General features: G+C 44.5%; 1 protein-coding gene across 5 annotated transcripts in view; it reads right to left on the bottom strand.

Moving 5' to 3' along the window:
• PSD (pleckstrin and Sec7 domain containing) overlaps positions 1-20,584 on the bottom strand; it is a 543,766-nt gene that overhangs the window by 216,714 nt on the left and 306,468 nt on the right. For all 5 annotated transcript variants that reach the window (XM_077259193.1, XM_077259189.1, XM_077259192.1 and 2 more), the window contains one exon: positions 3,490-3,579. In XM_077259193.1, coding sequence (XP_077115308.1) covers positions 3,490-3,579 — 90 coding nt within the window. The remainder of the gene's footprint in view (positions 1-3,489; positions 3,580-20,584) is intronic.

The raw sequence follows: 20,584 nt of genomic DNA, 5'->3' as shown, positions 1-20,584 counted from the left end.
TGACAATTATCTGATAACACTCACTTGGACATAAATCCTTTCATCCTCCACGTCAGTTTTGCCATCATAAACAGGACAAATTTTTTCATGCTTCAACGGATCCCATTGATTTTCAGAATGTTTTGATGACATATTGTACTTCATGACAGTGGTAAAATTTGTTCAGTATGATTTGCATTTATTTGTGAAAATATCGAAACTATGGCTAAAATGTGGAAAATATTGCAATTTTCAAACTTTCAATTTTTATGCCCTCAAACCAGATAACAGATAACAAACTTTTATCACATGTCTACGCTACATCTGCATCATTTTTGAAACATGATTTTTTTTTGTTAAGAAGTTAGAAGGGTTAAAAGTTGACCAGCAATTTCTCCTTTTTCCAAGAAAATTTACAAAACAATTTTTTTAGAGACCACATCACATTTGAAGTGACTTTGGGGGCCTATATGACAGAAAATATCCAAACGTGACACCAGTCTAAAAACTGCACACAAGTCATGAAAACCACATTCAAGAACTTTATTAACCCTTCAGATGCTTCACAGGAATTAATGCAATATGGAAGGAAAAAAATGGCCTTTTTCCTTTTTTCACAAAAATTTTACTTTAGCACCAAATGTTCTATTTTCACAAGGGTAACAGGAGAATATGGACCATAAAATTTGTTGTGTAATTTCTCATGAGTACACCAATACCCCATTTGTGGAGGAACACTACTGTTTGGGCAGGGCTCGGAAGGGAAGACCGTGTGACTTTTTGAACACAAAATTTGCTGGAATCAACAGCACATGCCATGTCAGGTTTGGAGAGCCCCTGATGTGCCTAAACAGTGGAAACTCCCCACAATTTATGCCATTTTGGAAACTAGACCCCTCAAGGAATTTATCTAGACATGTGTTGAGCACTTTGAACCCTCACGTGCTTCACAAAAGTTTATAACATTAAACTGTGAACATTAAAAAATACATTTTACCTCAACAATGTTGTTTCTTTCCAAAATTTGTAACTTCACATGGATAACAGGAGCAAAATTAACCATACGAGTGCAATTTCACCTGAGTACAGATATCCAATATATGGTCAAAAACTACTTTTGAGGCACAGTGCAGAGCTCAGAAGGAAAAAAGCGCCATATTGGAGTTCAGGTTTTGCTGGAATGGTTTGAGGGTGCCAAATCACTTTGTCTGAGCCCCTGAGTTGCCAGAACAGCAGACACGTCCCATAAGCGGTGTAATTTTACAAACTACACCTCTCACTGAATTCATCTAGGGATGCAGTGAGCATGTTGACACCACATGTGCCTCACAGAAATTTATACCAAATGATAATTACATTTTTACTGCTAAAATGTTGTTTTAGCCCAAATTTTTAATTTTATAAGGCTAATAGGTACAAAATGAACCTATCAGTTTGTTGTGCCATTTCTCCTGAGTATACCAATATCCTACATGTAATCAGGAACTACTTTTAAGGCACAGTGCAAAACTTGGAAGGGAAGGAGCGCCATAATATAGTGCAAATTTTACTGTTATGGTTTTCAGGTGTCTTGATCCACTGGGACAGCCTCTTAGGTGCCAGAACAGCAGAACTCTCCATAAGTGACCCCATTTTACAAAATACACCTCTTGATGAATTAATCTAGGTTTGCAGTGATCATATTGACACCATGGGTGTGTCACAGAATGTTATGTTATACCTTTGGGAATTTATCTACAGGTATAGTGATGATTTTACTCCATGGGTGTTTTCCATAAACAAGCAGCAGTGGATGTTGGTAAGTGAAAATTGCAAATCTGCTATAGTTTAGATGTAGATTGGGATAAGTGTGGTAAATATCTGCACTGCTGAATCACTAAAATTAAAGAGATTTTTAGTACATGTGGCTTTATTACTCTACGCGTTTCAGAGTTCAAACATCAGACAGCACTTTTATCCATGCCTAAAAAGACGGACACCACTGGGTCATAGGCCTGACAATGACCAAAGTGACCCCATCTGCTTCATTATAGGGGTTTCTGAATCACGTATTTCAGAGATTTACATGGAAACCCCTATGTAAGCGCTCAATGGAGAGTGTAGGATAAACGTGAGCCGAGCCTTCTTTGTGAGGCAGAATGAACAAATCAATAGTAGGTAAAGAATTGGTTTTATTTATTTTTATTTTTTATGCTGTTGTTCGTGCAATATAAGTGATTTGGCGACTTTATTCTTTGGGTCAGTGCAATTACAGCGATACTAGATATTTTTTTTTTTATGTTTGGCTGCTGTCGCACACTAAAAGACTTTTTGGCAAAAACTAGTTTTTACATTGCCATATTTTGAGAGCAATAATTTTTCCATATCTCTGCCGACAGAGTCATGTGAGCTGACATTTTTAATGGTACCTTTTTCAGGCACATTACTTTTTTATTTGCTTTCTATTCCTATTTTTGGTAGGCACAATGAACAAAAACCAGCAATTCAGGAATTGTTTTGTTTGGGGTTGTTTTTATGCTGAAAAAAATGGACATTGCCAGATCATTGGCAGCCACACAGGTCCACAGTGCTTTCTTCTGCTTCATTATTTGGAATCTTCCACCGGGGGTTCCGTCTGAATCATGTATTTCAGAGATTTGCACGGAAACCCTTGTGTAAGCACTCAGCATAGAGAGCAGGATAAATGTGAGCTGAACATTACTTTGGGAGGCAGAATGAAAAAATCAACAACAGGTTAAGAATTGGTTTTATTTATTTTTTATTTATTTCTATTTTTTATGCCGTTTCTCATGCAGTATAAGCGATTAGACGACTTTATTCTTCTGATCGGTGTGATTACAGCGATACCATTTATAGCGTATTTTTATGTTTGTCTCCCGTCACACATTAAAAGTCAATTTTTATTGCAAAAACTAGTGTTTGCATCACCATATTTTGATACCTATAATTTTTACATATTTCGGCCACATAGTCATGTTCGACAACCGCAACACATGCATGGATTGCTTGTTTCTTAGGCAATCCCTGCATGTGTTGTGGCTGTTGAACAGCTGCAAGACATGCAGCTGCAGAGACTGGGACATATTATTCGAGCACACCAAAGACACTCGGAAAGCACTCGAACAATAACACCTTCTCTGAGCATGTTCGCTCATCACTAGTATTACTCTCAAATTTCCAATTTTTTTTTTCTACAGCTCCAATGTACACTATGTGTTTTCATGGCAACAAAGAACAAACAAATTATGTATAGTGTAAACCAGCAGTTTTGCAGTTATATCTTTTCTATTTGCCCCTACATTTTGCTACCACAGTACAGAGAAAAGGAAATGTGGCTGAAGAATCAGACTGCTCAGGGTTTATTAGATTGCAGAAGAGATGTCTAAAAAAAACTTGTGGGAAATGATTTATAAAGGGTTATTGCAAAGTTGCTGTATTTTATATATTTGAAAACAAGTCTACAAATGTGGCTATAGTCTTTAAATGTAACAGTAATAGGAAATGTCTTACCTTGAGTAGTTCCCTCGGAAAGTCTTTTCCTCCATTTAATCCTTCCAGGTTTCCAATGAATTCAGAGCAAGACATCCTTTTACCAATGTTCTGAAAGGAATACGTAGTTTACTGTTTTATTGTTTGCATTTGTGAACTATTTTGCTGTGATGAGAACATAAGAAAGCAAAATAATTCCCCGCTAGTCCACATAATGGCATTTGCCAGCCAATCACGTGTCACATTATAAGGCCGGAGACACACTGGTGCGAGAGACGGCCGAGTCTCGCTGGTTAAAAGCAAGCTGTGGCACCTGCACTCCGGAGCGGAGCGTGCGGCTCCATAGCAATACATGGAGCTGCACGCTCAGCTCCGGAATGCAGGTGCCACAGCTTGCTTTTAACCAGCGAGACTCGGCCGTCTCTCGCACCAGTGTGTCTCCGGCCTAATAATTGTACTGAATAGGAAGTAGTTGGATCCGTAACCTGGGATCTTAATAAAAATGTCTGCATAACAGTAAAAAGTAGAAGCAAACACTATGGCCTCGACTGTTCAAAGTGATTACAAAAGTCACAACATTTTTGCACATTGCAGAGTTGCACACAAATTTTTCAACTTTTGATAATTTCATGACAGTTTTTCTCAGCTCTGGCAAAATAGGCAGATAGGGAGCGGGATGATGGTTTGTCAGCGCAATATTTGGATATCAGCCCATTTAGATGCCATTTTGGAATAAGTTGTGGGAATCAGGAGGAAAAGACTGTAACAAAAAAAGGGGAGGAAAATAATAAAAAATCCAATCTTTATTGTATTAGATAACCTCTTTAAATATTTATAGCTATAGGTTAGTGAATAAAAGGAAAACTCTAGGATCATCTGCTATTAAGATGGTAATTCTAAGATACTAAGGGCATTTAAGCTGATACCGAAGAATGTATGGTTTGCAAACAACCAATCCTGGCAAGAATAATTTTCTTACAATAATCCTCTTAAGAGAACAATTATCACACTCTGCGGCAGAGCAGCGAGACCCGATCTCTCTGCACTGCTACGCTGCCACTATGGGCCTTTGAGATGGAGGGGGAGAGGCCCAGTGTTAGCATCGGGCCAGCCATCTGTCATGGCCAGTTCAACTATATTGGCTTGTTGCAGATACGGTTGAAAGCAATGATAAGAGAGGAAGTGACTCGCTCCCTCTCACATCATTCCCCCTCTGCGTCTGACATCAATGACACAGACACTGATACCAGGTGCAATGATATTACAACATGGTGCCCGCTGTGCTGAGATGAGCAGGCACTCGGAGCAGCAGGGGAACAAGGAAGAGAGGTGGGTATTGTATTTTTTTAATGGAGAGTGCATTATACTGTATGGAGGCCTATGAGGAGTGCATTATACTATATGGAGGCCTTTGAGGAGTTCACTATACTACATAGAGGCCTATGGGGAGTGTATTAAACTGTATGGAGGCCTATGGAAAGTGCATTATACTGTATGGAGGTCTATTTGGAGTGCATTATACTATATGGAGGCCTACAAGGTATACATTATGTTAGGATATGGGTTGAACTAGATGGACTTAAAGTCTATTTTCAACCTTAAATACTATGTTACTGTCTTATCATGTATTATACTGTATGGAGGCCTATTTGGAGTGCATAATACTATATGGAGGCCTATGGAGAGTGCATTATACTGTATGGAGGTCTATTTGGAGTGCATTATACTATATGGAGGCCTACAAGGAGTACATTATGTTAGGATATGGGTTGAACTAGATGGACTTAAAGTCTATTTTCAACCTTAAATACTATGTTACTGTCTTATCATGTATTATACTGTATGGAGGCCTATTTGGAGAGCATAATACTATATGGAGGCCTATGGAGAGTGCATTATACTATATGGATGCCTGTGGGGAGTGCATTATATTATATTGAGGCCCATGGGGAGTGCATTATACTATATAGAGGCCTTTGGGGACTGCATTATACTATATATAGGCCTATGGGTAGTGCATTGTACTATATAGAGGCATTTGGCAGTGCATGATACAATATAGAGGCCTTTGGGGAGTGCATTATACTATATGGAGGTCTATGGAGAGTGCATTATTCTATATAGAGACCTAAAGAGAGAGCATTATATTGTATGGATGCCTATGCAAAGTGCATTATACTATATGAATGCCTATGGGGAGTGCATTATAATGTATGGATGCCTATTTGGAGAGCATTATACTACATGGAGGCCTATGGAGAGTGCATTATACTGTTTGGAGGCCTATGGGGAGTTCATTGTACTATATTGAGGCCTATGGAGAGTGCATTATACTATATAGAGGCCTTTAGAGAGTGCATTATACTATATGTAAGCCTATAGGGAGGGCATTATACTGTATGGATGCATATGGGAAGTGTATTATACTATATGGAGGCCTATGGGGAGTGCCTTATACTATATTGAGGCCTTTGGGGAGTGCATTATACTATATGTAAGGCTGGTTTCACATTTGCGTTTTTTGCCGCTGCGTTTTACCGCAAAAAAAGCATGCGTTTTTTTCCTATACTTAACATTAAAAACGCATGCGTTTTTTCCATGCTTGCGTTTTGTTGCGGAAATGCAACATGTAGTAATTTCCAGAGGCTTTTTTTGCCGCAAAAAAACGCATGCGTTTTTTTGCGGCAAAAAAACGTATTGCTGTCTATGTAAACGCATGCGTTTTAAGCACATGCGTTTGCGTTAAAAACGCATGCGTTTTTATAGAAAAAAAAACAACAAGAATACACACTGATAAGCCACCCCCACCATCAAGGTGATAAAGGGATCCAAACCCTAACCCTAACCCTACCCCTAACCTTACGCCTAACCCTACCCCTAACCCTAAAGCCGGTAATTCAATTGCCGGCTTTTCATTTCTCCTGCCTAAACCCGACATGATATGAGACATGGTTTATATACAGTAAACCATGTCATATCCCCCTTTTTTTTGCATGTATGGGAACTTTTTCCCACGCTCGACGTCATATGAGGACATCCAGCAGAGGGCGCATCACCGCGACTGAAGGTAACTATAGGTCATTGACCTACATTACCTTCATTCCCCCGGGTTTACAGGCAGGAGCACAGCTGCATTATAGCAGAGCTCCTGACTGTAAAATATTTTAACCCCTTCAGATGGATTTACATCGTGGGACGTTACAGATCTACGGAAGGTATGTATATTGTTGGTTTATTATTTTTAATTTGTTATAGAACGATGGTCTTCAGGTGGATTGAGAGAGCAATAAAATATTACAACAACCTGTGTGTTTATTTCATTAAAATACTTTGCAATATTGTGTGTGTGTTTTTTTAACCATTTCATACAATTGGATTAATAATGGATAGGTGTCATAATTGACGCCTCTCCATTATTAATCTGCCTTAATGACACCTTACAATGGCAAGGTGACACTAACCCTTCATTACCCCATATCCCACCGCTTCACGGGAGTGGGAAGAGAGTGGCCAAGTGCCAGAATAGGCGCATCTTACAGATGTGCCTTTTCTGGGGTGGCTGGGGGCAGATGTTTTTAGCCAGGGGGGGCCAATAACCGTGGACCCTCTCCAGGCTATTAATATCTGCCCTCAGTCACTGGCTTTACCACTCTGGCGGAGAAAATTGTGCGGGAGCCCACGCCAATTTTTTCCGCGATTTAACCCTTAAATTTAATAGCTACAGCGCCGAAATTTTGCACATACACACTACTAACATTAGTAGTGTGGAATATGCAAAAAAAAAAGGGGGATATGACATGGTTTACTGTATGTAAACCATGTCTCATATCATGTCGGGTTTAGGCAGGAGAAATGAAAAGCCGGCAATTGGCTTTTCTGCTATATCGCACTGAAGTAAATATAAATATATATATATATATATATATATATATATATTTATATGTGTCTCAATGATATCTATCTATCTATATATCTATCTATATATATATATATATATATATATATATATATATATATATATATATATATAGAAACCCGACTTTGCCAAAAGTCGGCGACTTTTGAAATTGGCCGATCTGTTTCGCTCAACCCTAAGGCTAGGTTCACATTGCGTTAGGGCAATTAGGGCAAGCGGATTGCGCTAACGCAATGTTTTTTTAGTGGCCACATTAGGGGTCGCGTTAAAGTCCCCGCTCTCGCAGATCCCCGATCTGCGAGAGCGGGGAACGGACCTCAGGCGCACCGCGTACGCTGCAAGCAGCGTCCGAGACGCGCCACAGAAGAACGAAGCCGAAAAAGGCACGCGCTAGCGATGCGCTACAGGAAAACTTCACATTGCTGTCAATGGGTGCGCTAACGGATCCGTTGCACGGCGTTAATTGCGACATTTTCGCCGTGCAACGCTGTCCGTTAGCGTGCACACATTAACGCAATGTGAACCTAGCCTATTTTTGATGATTGGCAGCTGTCACACACTTCTCAGCATGCGTTTCAAAAACGCAAACGCAGGAAAAAACGCATGTAAATGCGGCAAAACGCCGCGTTTTTTTTACCGCATGCAAAAACGCATGCGTCTAAAAAACGCAGCATTTTCACGCGTTTACATGCGTTTTTTTCACCACCTGCATTTGCGTTAAAAATGCTGCGTTTTTAAACGCAAATGTGAAACTAGCCTTAGCCTATGGGGAGAGCATTATACTGTATGGATGCATATGGGAAGTGCATTATACTATATGGAGGCCTATGGGTAGTGCATTATACTATATAGAGGCCTATGAGGAGTGCATTATGCTATATGGAGGACTAAGGTGTGCATTATTTATCATGGATGCTCTTTAGCGGGACATCATACAGTGAGGGGGCTATCATATAGTGTGGGCCCCATCTTACAGTGATGGAGGCATCAAACAGTTTGGTGGATATTAAGGGGTCAGTATACTGTGTGTTGGAATTATATTATGTTAAGAAGAGCAATATACTGTGTAGAGGGGAGCTGTAAGAGGGAGACTCAGGACATTGTTAAATGTTAAGTGTGCAATTATTGTTATGGGGCACTCTGGTTATTGTGACTGTCAAGGGGCACACGGAGGGCATTATTACTTTCTAGGGGACAAATGTGGACTCTGTTCTGTTGCACAGGGCATTAATATAATCTAGAGGTTTGTTTTCTCATCAAAGGGTACACTAGAAGTAGCTGCAGGTGCAGTAATAAAGACACATACAGTAGAAGAAGCTCAGTATTGGGGTATCAGCAGGATAAGGAGTTTGTACAGGTTGGGAATAGATGGGGACGGTGCCTAAAATGCAAGGAGTCAAATGTTTCTTTGTTGTAATCTCTGCAGACATTCCCTGGCTGGAAGACGTTGTCATGTCGGTCTGGGCCAGAAGGAAAAGACGGGACAAGTGAATGATTCCATCAGAAAGAACATGAGCTGTATGTTACTATTTACAGCTCTGACAAAAATTAAGAGACCACCACATCAAAACCCTGTCATGGGCAGCCCAATCTCCAGACCTGAACCCCATTGAAAACCTCTGGAATGTAATCAAGAGAATGATGGATAGTCACAATCCATCAAAGAACTGCTTAAATTTTTGCGCCAGAAGCAGTGTGAAAGACTGGTGGCAAGCATGCCAAGACGCATGAAAGCTGTGATAAAAATCATGGTTATTCCACAAAATTTTGATTTCTAAACTCTTCCTGAGTTAAAACATTAGTATTGTTGTTTCTAAGTGATTATGAACTTGTTTTCTTTGCATTATTTGAGATCTGAAAGCACTGTTTTTTATTAATTTTGACCATTTCTCCTTTTCAGAAAAAAATACAAAATGTATTCCTTGGAAATTCGGAGACATGTCAGGCGTTTATAGACTAAAAGAACAATTTACATTTTTACTAAAAAATATACCTATAAAGAGAAAAATCAGACAAACTGAACGTTTTGCAGTAGTCTCTTAATTTTTGCCAGAGCTGTATAACTGTACTGTAATTGCAGCGCCCCAGAGTCCTGGTCGTTGCAGTACTGTGGCTCCGCCACTATGGGGAGCTATGGTGCGTCCGATGGCACTGAAGGAGTTCATCTGACCAGGTATCACAGACACCAATACATTTCACAGCCGGGCCTCCGGGGGGAGCTAAGGGTTCTATTCATTAGGCCACTCCCCACCATAGTGGGTAAACTGGGGGTCAGGCAGGAAGTTAGATTAGAAAGCTGACTGGATTGGACGAAGCAACACCTAGTGGCAGAGGGTGTTGTGGAGGAAGAGACAGTAGGGTCTCTGTCAGGGGTGGGATCCTGACAGAGGCTTGGCATTGAAAAGAACGTAACAGGTCCGCGCCAGCTCCGGGAAGCGGCGGGACCCAAGAAAGGACTAGAAGCGAGATAGATTGTGCTGAGTGAGAAACGAGATCAAGCAATAGGAGAATTCCAGTAGGGGTCGTGCTGTAAGACCGGAGCAACACCCTACTGAGGCGCACTACCGGTGGCCGGAACGCCGAGGGAGTATTATAACATTCAGCTTCAAGCAATACTCTAAACAGCGGCAGGACAGTCAGTTTAAGCGGGCTGTCTAACACATATCACCTATGAAGTCTTGGGAGGCAATTGCGGGAGAGGGGCGTCTCTAGGGTCCCGGAAGAACTCCAGGCCTATCCGACAAACGGGTGCTGTTCTAACTGTAACATCAGGAAGGGACGGAAGATTAGAAGAACATCATTTAATCGAGTTGTGAGGGAACTTAAGAAACAGACACAACGGTTGTGGGGTACTTTCCGTAAGCACAGCAGGGGAGGACTACAACACATAGCGCTAAGAAGGAAGGCACCGATTTCCACCTGTGAAGTGAACTCTGGAGGTGCCATTGGACCGGCCGGACTTGCGCAGCCTGGTGAACCGTATTCTGGACTGAGGACTCAGAGATCTCCAGTAAAGAGGTAAAGAGACTGCAACCTGGTGTCCTCGTTATTTACCGCGACCTGCACCCCACAACTGCACCGTTACAACACCACTTATTGCACCGGACGTCCCCCACTGACAGACAGGGCCACGGACCGGGTCTAGCCACCGTGACAACCCCAGGACTGAGACCCAGAGGCCCGGCTCCGGGTACCCCTCGGCCCTGCGGCGGTGTGGGGGCGCTCCAAACTTGGCGTCACGAACAGGATTTACTTAAGCCTGAAGAATCAGGTCATGTGTGCCTTGGAACTGTGATTTGTTGTGCTTGGACTGTACTTTATTACAAGGACTGTGTGCTGCGCCACTTGCCGCCAAAATCCGCCGCCATTGCAACGCTGAGGAGAGCGCCGGAAGAGAAGAGGGGCGTGGAGTAGGCGTAGACAAGCTAGAGAGCGCGAAGAACAATGGCCGCCCAGTCTAAACATTTCTTGGTCCTGAGGACGTGTCCGTCAACAGCCGAGGTCCGCCTCCTAATCCTGTTTGGAGGGTGGAGACCATGGAGACGGGGCCGCCCACGAAAGAGACCGCGGGAAGAAGACACCGAAGAAGGAGCAAAGATGGCGACACCGAGAATTCCGCGGGGGACTGACCCGATCCAGCCTGAGGCTGCACCGCTTGACACAGCCCCAGATGCACCAGCGTTGTGGGGACTGACCCTCACGGAGCTACCGATGGGCCGACCCCCCTTGCCACCATCAGAGGAGTGTGTAGCTGCAGCCGAAGCTCGCCAGATAGCGCGATGCGTGGAGGCCGATGCTCGCGTACTTGCTCGGCTAGGTCGGCCCATAGAAGTCCACCTATCTCCGGTGTCCCCTGCTCCTTCCCACCCGGCCGCGGCTGAAGGTACGCTGCAGGCACAGGGCATGAAGATCCTGCCGGAGGCTGAGCACCTGCGGCGCTTGATGGCTGCATGGCGGAACCGACCACAACCGGCAGCCCAGATTGATTTAACCTCCGTTGCGGAGCCCCCCTTGTCTCATTGGGGTGTGGTGGTCTCTTTCAACCCTCAACATGGACGCGGGGTTATACAGGAGATTGGAGAGCCGCTACAAGTTCATGTGGACCGGGAGGAGGTGGAGCCTTGTGAAGGACGATTCCCTCGCGATCTGGAGCCTGGTGATGCGGTAACTTATACCAGATGGAGGAGAGCCATGGGAGAGGCTGGCTGGATGGCGCGGGGCGTCCAGCGGTGCGTCGCACTACAAGCCACTGCCGGAACACCGGAGGATAAATCTCCCGCTGAAAAGGCCGCTGAACCTGGCCCCGAAGAACAACGGAGCACCCGGACTTATCATGCACCTTGGGGGCGTGCCGGAGCTTCAGCAAAAAGAACATCCCGGCGAGGGATCCTGTCGCTGTTGGGGCAGGACCCGATCCTGGAACCAGTCGGACGACCCGTTGGTCTGGTGAGGCCCGGGAGGAAACCACCTTCCTCCCCGAAGAATGAGTAAGCATGACTGCTTTAAAAATGAAAATGTAAATAGTTCTTCGTTAACTGTTTGTTTCCTGATTGTTTGCTGCTAAACCCGTCCAGGGTTAATTCCTAGGGATCCCTCTGCTGACCCGGGATCCTTCTTGTTTGTTTATTTTTCCTCAAGTTTGCACAAGTTGAAAGAACTGCAGTAATCATGGACCGTGCATGATACAAACTCTTCTTTGTAAATAGTTTACACCTTCTTAAGGGTGTTTCCTACTGGTTTTACTTAAAGACTCTTTGTGAAGATACCATACCGGAGCTTTTGCTGAGAAAGGACTGGTAGCTAGAGAACAAATGCTACCTCCTAAAGACTTGGTCCCCTCTTAAAGGGGATGTTCACGTGTTGCACTTAAAGAAATGGTATTGCTTTAAGACTGATAGATAGCAATGATGTTTGATAAGAGAAAATGATGATACTTACATGTAAAAGTTATATGTATCCAACTGGTTAACTGTAAAGAAATGCTGATAATGTTCCTTAGAAGAAAGATTGAGAGACAGAAGGAAGGTGCTGTAGGCCCCTAGGGGTAGACAGAATGTCCTGCATAGTCGGAAGTAAGAAAGTATTAATGAAGGTTGATGATCTAAGAAGAAAGTTGATAATGTTGATAAGAAAATGGGGATAGAAGGTAAACCCTGAGTCCTCCATAGAAAGTTAAGAAAGAGTTAGTAATGTGTTACAGAGGACAGAAAGTGAACCCGTAGGGGTTAGGTAGTGAGTCCTCCTAAGAGCCATTCGTAGATGGCTCAAAGCTTCTAAAACTGAAAGTATGTTATGTCCTATACTATGTATAGCAGTTGAAAAGGCAGTAGGTCCTGGCTGAACGGGACGGTCCTGTAACAGAAAGGAGAGGCAGTAGGTCTGGTGCCGATAGGACAGGCGGTCCTGCAGACTCAAAGAAGGAGAATGAAAAAGTTAACTTACCTTATAATGTGATTATAGGAAGGCCTTTGGTGGATACAGAGTGTATGTCCTTAAGGGCAATGTTAAAATGTTATTCAGCAGTTTTTGCACTTAGTAGAATACCCGGTTGGGTAACAGGAGTTATTTATAGCCTGTAGTTTATAATGTTTTAATATTTAACCATGTTTTGTAACGTTCAAGTGTCCTCACCTCCCATAAAGGGAAGCTTGTTCAAGTATACATATTGTTATTTGCACTCAACAAAAATTGTATGTCTTTTTGCTAATCTTGTATTGTTGTTTTCTTCCCAGTCCCGGAGTACTGTGTTTAACCAGGGGGGAGTGCAGCGCCCCAGAGTCCTGGTCGTTGCAGTACTGTGGCTCCGCCACTATGGGGAGCTATGGTGCGTCCGATGGCACTGAAGGGGTTCATCTGACCAGGTATCACAGACACCAATACATTTCACAGCCGGGCCTCCGGGGGGAGCTAAGGGTTCTATCAGGGGCTGGCTGGCACTTTTCAGCCTGGGGGGCAATCACAAGGCAGTGGCCCTCGAGTTGCGGTGGCCCTCCTTTTCCCTGCTTACCTCTGACCATTGCATTAAAGCAGCAGACATAACAGGCTTTAAAAACAGGCTGGTACAGAGTTATGGGAACAGAACTGAGCTTGCTGCATAGATATGTGTTATGACCCCAATGGCGAGGGTCTCAGAGGAACGTGGAAGTCTGCAGAATACAAAAATCCAGCTCATAGGGCAGTGGTAACTGGGTTGACCATATATCTACTCCTAACGCCAACACTAGAAGTAGCCGGGGATCATTCCTACGTTGATTCTAGATGACACGCGCCAGCCGGAGAATCTAGCTACCCCTAGTAGAGGAAAACAAAGACCTTTCTTGCCTCCAGAGAAGGGGACCCCAAAGCTGGATAGAAGCCCCCCACAAATAATGACGGTGAGGTAAGAGGAAATGACAAACACAGAAATGAACCAGGTTTAGCACAGAGAGGCCCGCTTACTAATAGCAGAATAAAGAAAGGTAACTTATATGGTCAACAAAAACCCTATCAAAATCCACACTGGAAATTCAAGAACCCCCGAACCGTCTAACGGTCCGGGGGGAGAACACCAGCCCCCCTAGAGCTTCCAGCAAAGGTCAGGATATAGATTTGGAACAAGCTGGACAAAAATACAAAACCAAAACAAAATAGCAAAAAGCAAAAGGCAGACTTAGCTGATATAACTGGAACCAGGATCAGTAGACAAGAGCACAGCAGACTAGCTCTGATAACTACGTTGCCAGGCATAGAACTGAAGGTCCAGGGAGCTTATATAGCAACACCCCTAACTAACGACCCAGGTGCGGATAAAAGGAATGACAGAAAAACCAGAGTCAAAAAACTAGTAACCACTAGAGGGAGCAAAAAGCAAATTCACAACAGTACCCCCCCCTTAGTGAGGGGTCACCGAACCCTCACCACGACCACCAGGGCGATCAGGATGAGCGGCATGAAAGGCACGAACTAAATCGGCCGCATGAACATCAGAGGCGACCACCCAGGAATTATCCTCCTGACCATAGCCCTTCCACTTGACCAGGTACTGAAGCCTCCGCCTGGAGAGGCGAGAATCCAAGATCTTCTCCACCACGTACTCCAACTCGCCCTCAACCAACACCGGAGCAGGAGGCTCAGCAGAAGGAACTACAGGCACAATGTACCGCCGCAACAAGGACCTATGAAATACATTGTGAATAGCAAACGACACAGGAAGATCCAGACGAAAAGATACAGGATTAAGGATTTCCAATATCTTGTAAGGCCCAATAAAACGAGGTTTAAATTTGGGAGAGGAGACCTTCATAGGAACAAAGCGGGAAGAAAGCCATACCAAATCCCCAACGCGTAGTCGGGGACCCACACCGCGGCGGCGGTTGGCAAAGCGCTGAGCCTTCTCCTGTGACAACTTCAAGTTGTCCACCACATGATTCCAGATCTGCTGCAACCTATCCACCACAGAATCCACCCCAGGACAGTCAGAAGGCTCCACATGACCCGAAGAAAAACGAGGATGGAAACCAGAGTTGCAGAAAAAAGGCGAAACCAAGGTGGCGGAACTAGCCCGATTATTAAGGGCAAACTCAGCCAACGGCAAGAATGTCACCCAATCGTCCTGATCAGCAGAGACAAAACACCTCAAATAAGCCTCCAAAGTCTGATTAGTTCGCTCCGTCTGTCCATTAGTCTGAGGATGGAAAGCAGACGAAAACGACAAATCAATGCCCATCCTACTACAAAAGGATCGCCAGAACCTGGAAACGAACTGGGATCCTCTGTCTGACACAATATTCTCAGGGATGCCGTGCAAACGAACCACGTTCTGAAAAAACACAGGAACCAGATCGGAAGAGGAAGGCAGCTTAGGCAAAGGAACCAAATGGACCATCTTGGAAAAGCGATCACATATCACCCAGATAACGGACATGCCCTGAGATAGCGGAAGATCAGAAATGAAATCCATGGAGATATGTGTCCAAGGTCTCTTCGGGACAGGCAAGGGCAAGAGCAAACCGCTGGCACGAGAACAGCAAGGCTTAGCTCGAGCACAAGTCCCACAGGACTGCACAAATGACCGCACATCCCTTGACAAGGAAGGCCACCAAAAGGACCTGGCCACCAGATCTCTGGTGCCAAAAATTCCCGGGTGACCTGCCAACACCGAGGAATGAACCTCGGAAATGACTCTGCTGGTCCACTTATCCGGGACAAACAGTCTGTCAGGTGGACAAGACTCAGGCCTATCAGCCTGAAATCTCTGCAACACACGTCGCAGATCCGGAGAAATAGCTGACAAGATAACTCCATCTTTAAGAATACCAACAGGATCAGCGACTCCAGGAGCATCAGGCACAAAGCTCCTAGAAAGAGCATCGGCCTTCACATTCTTTGAACCTGGTAAATACGAGACAACAAAATCAAAGCGGGAGAAAAACAATGACCAGCGGGCCTGTCTCGGATTAAGGCATTTAGCAGACTCGAGATACATCAGATTTTTGTGATCAGTCAAGACCACCACACGATGCTTAGCACCCTCGAGCCAATGACGCCACTCCTCAAATGCCCATTTCATGGCCAACAACTCCCGATTGCCCACATCATAATTTCGCTCGGCAGGCGAAAACTTCCTAGAGAAAAAGGCACAAGGTTTCATAACAGAGCAACCAGGGCCTCTCTGCGACAAAACGGCCCCTGCCCCAATCTCCGAAGCATCCACCTCAACCTGAAAGGGAAGTGAGACGTCAGGCTGGCACAAAACACGCGCCGAAGTAAACCGGCGTTTCAACTCCTGGAAAGCCTCCACGGCAGCAGGAGCCCAGTTAGCTACCTCGGAGCCCTTCTTGGTCATATCCGTCAAAGGTTTCACAATGCTAGAAAAATTAGCGATAAAACGACGGTAGAAGTTAGCGAAGCCCAAGAACTTCTGAAGACTCTTAACTGACGAGGGCTGAGTCCAATCAAGAATAGCTCGGACCTTGACTGGGTCCATCTCCACAGCAGAAGGGGAAAAAATGAACCCCAAAAAGGGAACCTTCTGTACACCAAAGAGACACTTTGAGCCCTTGACAAACAAAGAATTTTCACGCAAAATTTTAAAGACCAACCTGACCTGCTCCACATGCGAATCCCAATTATCAGAAAAAACCAAAATATCATCCAGATAAACAATCAAAAATTTATCCAGATACTTCCGGAAAATGTCATGCATAAAGGACTGAAAAACTGAAGGCGCATTGGAGAGCCCAAAAGGCATCACCAAGTACTCAAAATGACCTTCGGGCGTATTGAATGCGGTTTTCCATTCATCACCTTGCTTAATGCGCACAAGGTTGTACGCACCACGAAGGTCTATCTTGGTGAACCACTTGGCACCCTTAATCTGGGCAAACAAGTCAGACAACAGCGGTAAAGGATACTGAAACTTGACAGTGATCTTATTTAAAAGCCGATAATCAATACAAGGTCTCAAAGATCCGTCCTTTTTTGCCACAAAAAAGAATCCCGCACCAAGAGGGGAAGAAGACGGACGAATATGTCCTTTCTCCAGAGACTCCTTGATATATGAACGCATAGCGGTATGTTCAGGTACCGACAGATTAAACAGTCTTCCCTTAGGAAATTTACTGCCTGGGATCAAATCTATAGCACAGTCACAGTCCCTATGAGGAGGCAGTGCACTGGACTCAGACTCACTGAAGACATCCTGATAATCAGACAAATACTCCGGAACTTCCGAAGGCGTAGAGGAAGCAATAGACACAGGCAGGGAATCCCCATGAATACCACGACAGCCCCAACTTGAGACTGACATAGCCTTCCAGTCCAGGACTGGATTATGGGTCTGTAACCATGGCAGCCCTAAAACAACCAAATCATGCATTTTATGTAAAACCAGGAAACGTATCACCTCGCGGTGTTCAGGAGTCATGCACATGGTAACCTGTGTCCAATACTGCGGTTTATTTGCTGCCAATGGTGTAGCATCAATACCCCTAAGAGGAATAGGATTTTCTAATGGTTCAAGAGTAAAACCACAGCGCTTAGCAAATGAGAGATCCATGAGACTCAGGGCAGCACCTGAATCTACAAACGCCATGACAGGATAAGATGACAGTGAGCAAATCAAAGTTACAGACAGAATAAATTTAGGTTGCAAATTACCAACGGTGACAGGACTAACAACCTTAGCTATACGTTTAGAGCATGCTGAGATAACATGTGTAGAATCACCACAGTAGTAGCACAAGCCATTCCGGCGTCTATGAATTTTCCGCTCATTTCTAGTCAGGATTCTATCACATTGCATTAAATCAGGTGTCTGTTCAGACAACACCATGAGGGAATTTGCGGTTTTTCTATCACATTGCACCGAATTAGGTGTCTGTTCAGACAACACCATGAGGGAATTTGCGGTTTTGCGCTCCCGCAACCGCCGGTCAATTTAAAAAGCCAGTGCCATAGTATCATTCAGACCTGTGGGAATGGGAAAACCCACCATAACATTCTTAATGGCTTCAGAAAGGCCATTTCTAAAATTAGCGGCCAGTGCACACTCGTTCCAATGTGTCAGCACGGACCATTTCCGAAATTTTTGGCAATACACTTCAGCCTCGTCCTGCCCCTGAGACATAGCCAGCAAGGCCTTTTCTGCCTGAATCTCAAGATTGGGTTCCTCATAAAGTAAACCGAGCGCCAGAAAAAACGCATCAAGATCAGCCAATGCCGGATCTCCTGGCGCCAGCGAAAAAGCCCAATCCTGAGGGTCGCCCCGTAAGAACGAAATAACAATTTTTACTTGCTGAGCAGAATCTCCAGATGAACAGGGCCTCAGGGACAAAAACAATTTACAATTATTCACGAAATTCCTAAACTTAAACCTGTCTCCGGAAAACAGTTCAGGAATCGGTATTTTAGGTTCTGACCTAGGATTTCTGATAACATAATCTTGTATGCCCTGCACACGAGTAGCCAGCTGGTCCACACTTGTAATCAAGGTCTGGACATTCATGTCTGCAGCAAGCATAGCCACTCTGAGGTAAAGGGGAAAAAGAAAAAAAAAACTCAGAATCTTCTTTCTTATAATCCCTCTTCTGCAATGCATTAAACATTTAATACTGGCCTGGCAAACTGTTATGACCCCAATGGCGAGGGTCTCAGAGGAACGTGGAAGTCTGCAGAATACAAAAATCCAGCTCATAGGGCAGTGGTAACTGGGTTGACCATATATCTACTCCTAACGCCAACACTAGAAGTAGCCAGGGATCATTCCTACGTTGATTCTAGATGACACGCGCCAGCCGGAGAATCTAGCTACCCCTAGTAGAGGAAAACAAAGACCTTTCTTGCCTCCAGAGAAGGGGACCCCAAAGCTGGATAGAAGCCCCCACAAATAATGACGGTGAGGTAAGAGGAAATGACAAACACAGAAATGAACCAGGTTTAGCACAGAGAGGCCCGCTTACTAATAGCAGAATAAAGAAAGGTAACTTATATGGTCAACAAAAACCCTATCAAAATCCACACTGGAAATTCAAGAACCCCCGAACCGTCTAACGGTCCGGGGGGAGAACACCAGCCCCCCTAGAGCTTCCAGCAAAGGTCAGGATATAGATTTGGAACAAGCTGGACAAAAATACAAAACCAAAACAAAATAGCAAAAAGCAAAAGGCAGACTTAGCTGATATAACTGGAACCAGGATCAGTAAACAAGAGCACAGCAGACTAGCTCTGATAACTACGTTGCCAGGCATAGAACTGAAGGTCCAGGGAGCTTATATAGCAACACCCCTAACTAACGACCCAGGTGCGGATAAAAGGAATGACAGAAAAACCAGAGTCAAAAAACTAGTAACCACTAGAGGGAGCAAAAAGCAAATTCACAACAGATATGGGAGCAGAACCGAGCTTACTACAGAGATATGGGAGCAGAACCGAGCTTACTACAGAGATATGGGAGCAGAACCGAGCTTACTACAGAGATATTGGAGCAGAACAGAGCTTCCTATAGAGATATAGGAGCAGAACAGAGCTTACTGCAGAGATATGGGAGCAGAACGGAGCTTACTACAGACATATGGGAGCAGAACGGAGCTTACTACAGACATATGGGCGCAGAACGGAGCTTACTACAGAGCAGTATAATATAGTAAAATATATAGATGAATTAGAAATGGCGACACACGCAAACGTCATCTGCATTAGTAATACATGCACCATTACATAATTAGTTGTAGGCTGGGTTCACAAGAGTGAAGTTTACATTCTGTATACGCACCACAACCTCCAGCCTCGCGGAGGGTATCCCTCCTGTAAACCCAGCCTGACGGGGACAACCCCTTATAAATGGAAGTGTGCTCCTCTAAACCATGCAATCACTGCCAATCCTCCAACCGTAAGTGGTGAATTTCCAGAGCTGGGAAATGGAATTTCAATATTAGAACACGTCAACTTTGGTTCCCGTCCCTCCTCAAGGAAGTAAGGCAGACAGGTGTGATAAGACTATTAGAAAAACTACTGCCACACACACGGCAGTACATACTGGCAGAAGTGTGAGGGCATTAGTGCCTGTGTATGGACATGTCAGAGGCTAGAGAGAAGAAAGTTTGGTCCCTCTTAGCTTCTGGCAATGTTTTACCTCAGCTCACATTTGGGCCATACCATTGTAAAACAGGTAGACACATTTACCCACTGACCCTACTATTCATAAGGAACTGCTGTCTACCCCTTAGTTGCCCACTGTATATAGTCAGTGTGGGGATGTGGGCTACAGAACAACACAGGGCGATGACACTGCTACCTGAACCCTTCAGCTGCCCCACAATATGCAGGGAGTAAAACCAGTACAAAGTATGGCAGCCTCCCTGCAGAGCTGTCCAGGGCCGGACTGGGACAAAAAAGGAGCAATGCCACACAAACCCCACCAGCCCACAGACTATAAAGGTACCTTCACACTCAGCAACTTTACAACGAGAACGACAACGATCCGTGACGTTGCAGCGTCCTGGATAGCGATCTCGTCGTGTTTGACACGCAGCAGCGATCTGGATCCTGCTGTGATATCGCTGGTCGGAGCTAGAAGTCCAGAACTTTATTTGGTCGTCAGGTCGGCGTGTATCGTCATGTTTGACATCAAAAACAACGATGCCAGCAATGTTTTACATGGAGCTAACGACCTGTGAGAACGATAAGTGAGTCGCCGTTACGTCACAGGATCGCTCCTGCATC

Source organism: Ranitomeya variabilis, chromosome 4 (assembly GCF_051348905.1).
Source record: "Ranitomeya variabilis isolate aRanVar5 chromosome 4, aRanVar5.hap1, whole genome shotgun sequence".
Classification (NCBI taxonomy): Eukaryota; Metazoa; Chordata; class Amphibia; order Anura; family Dendrobatidae; genus Ranitomeya; species Ranitomeya variabilis.
Note: the sequence above shows the minus strand (reverse complement) of the source record. Positions and strands in the feature narration are given on the sequence as shown.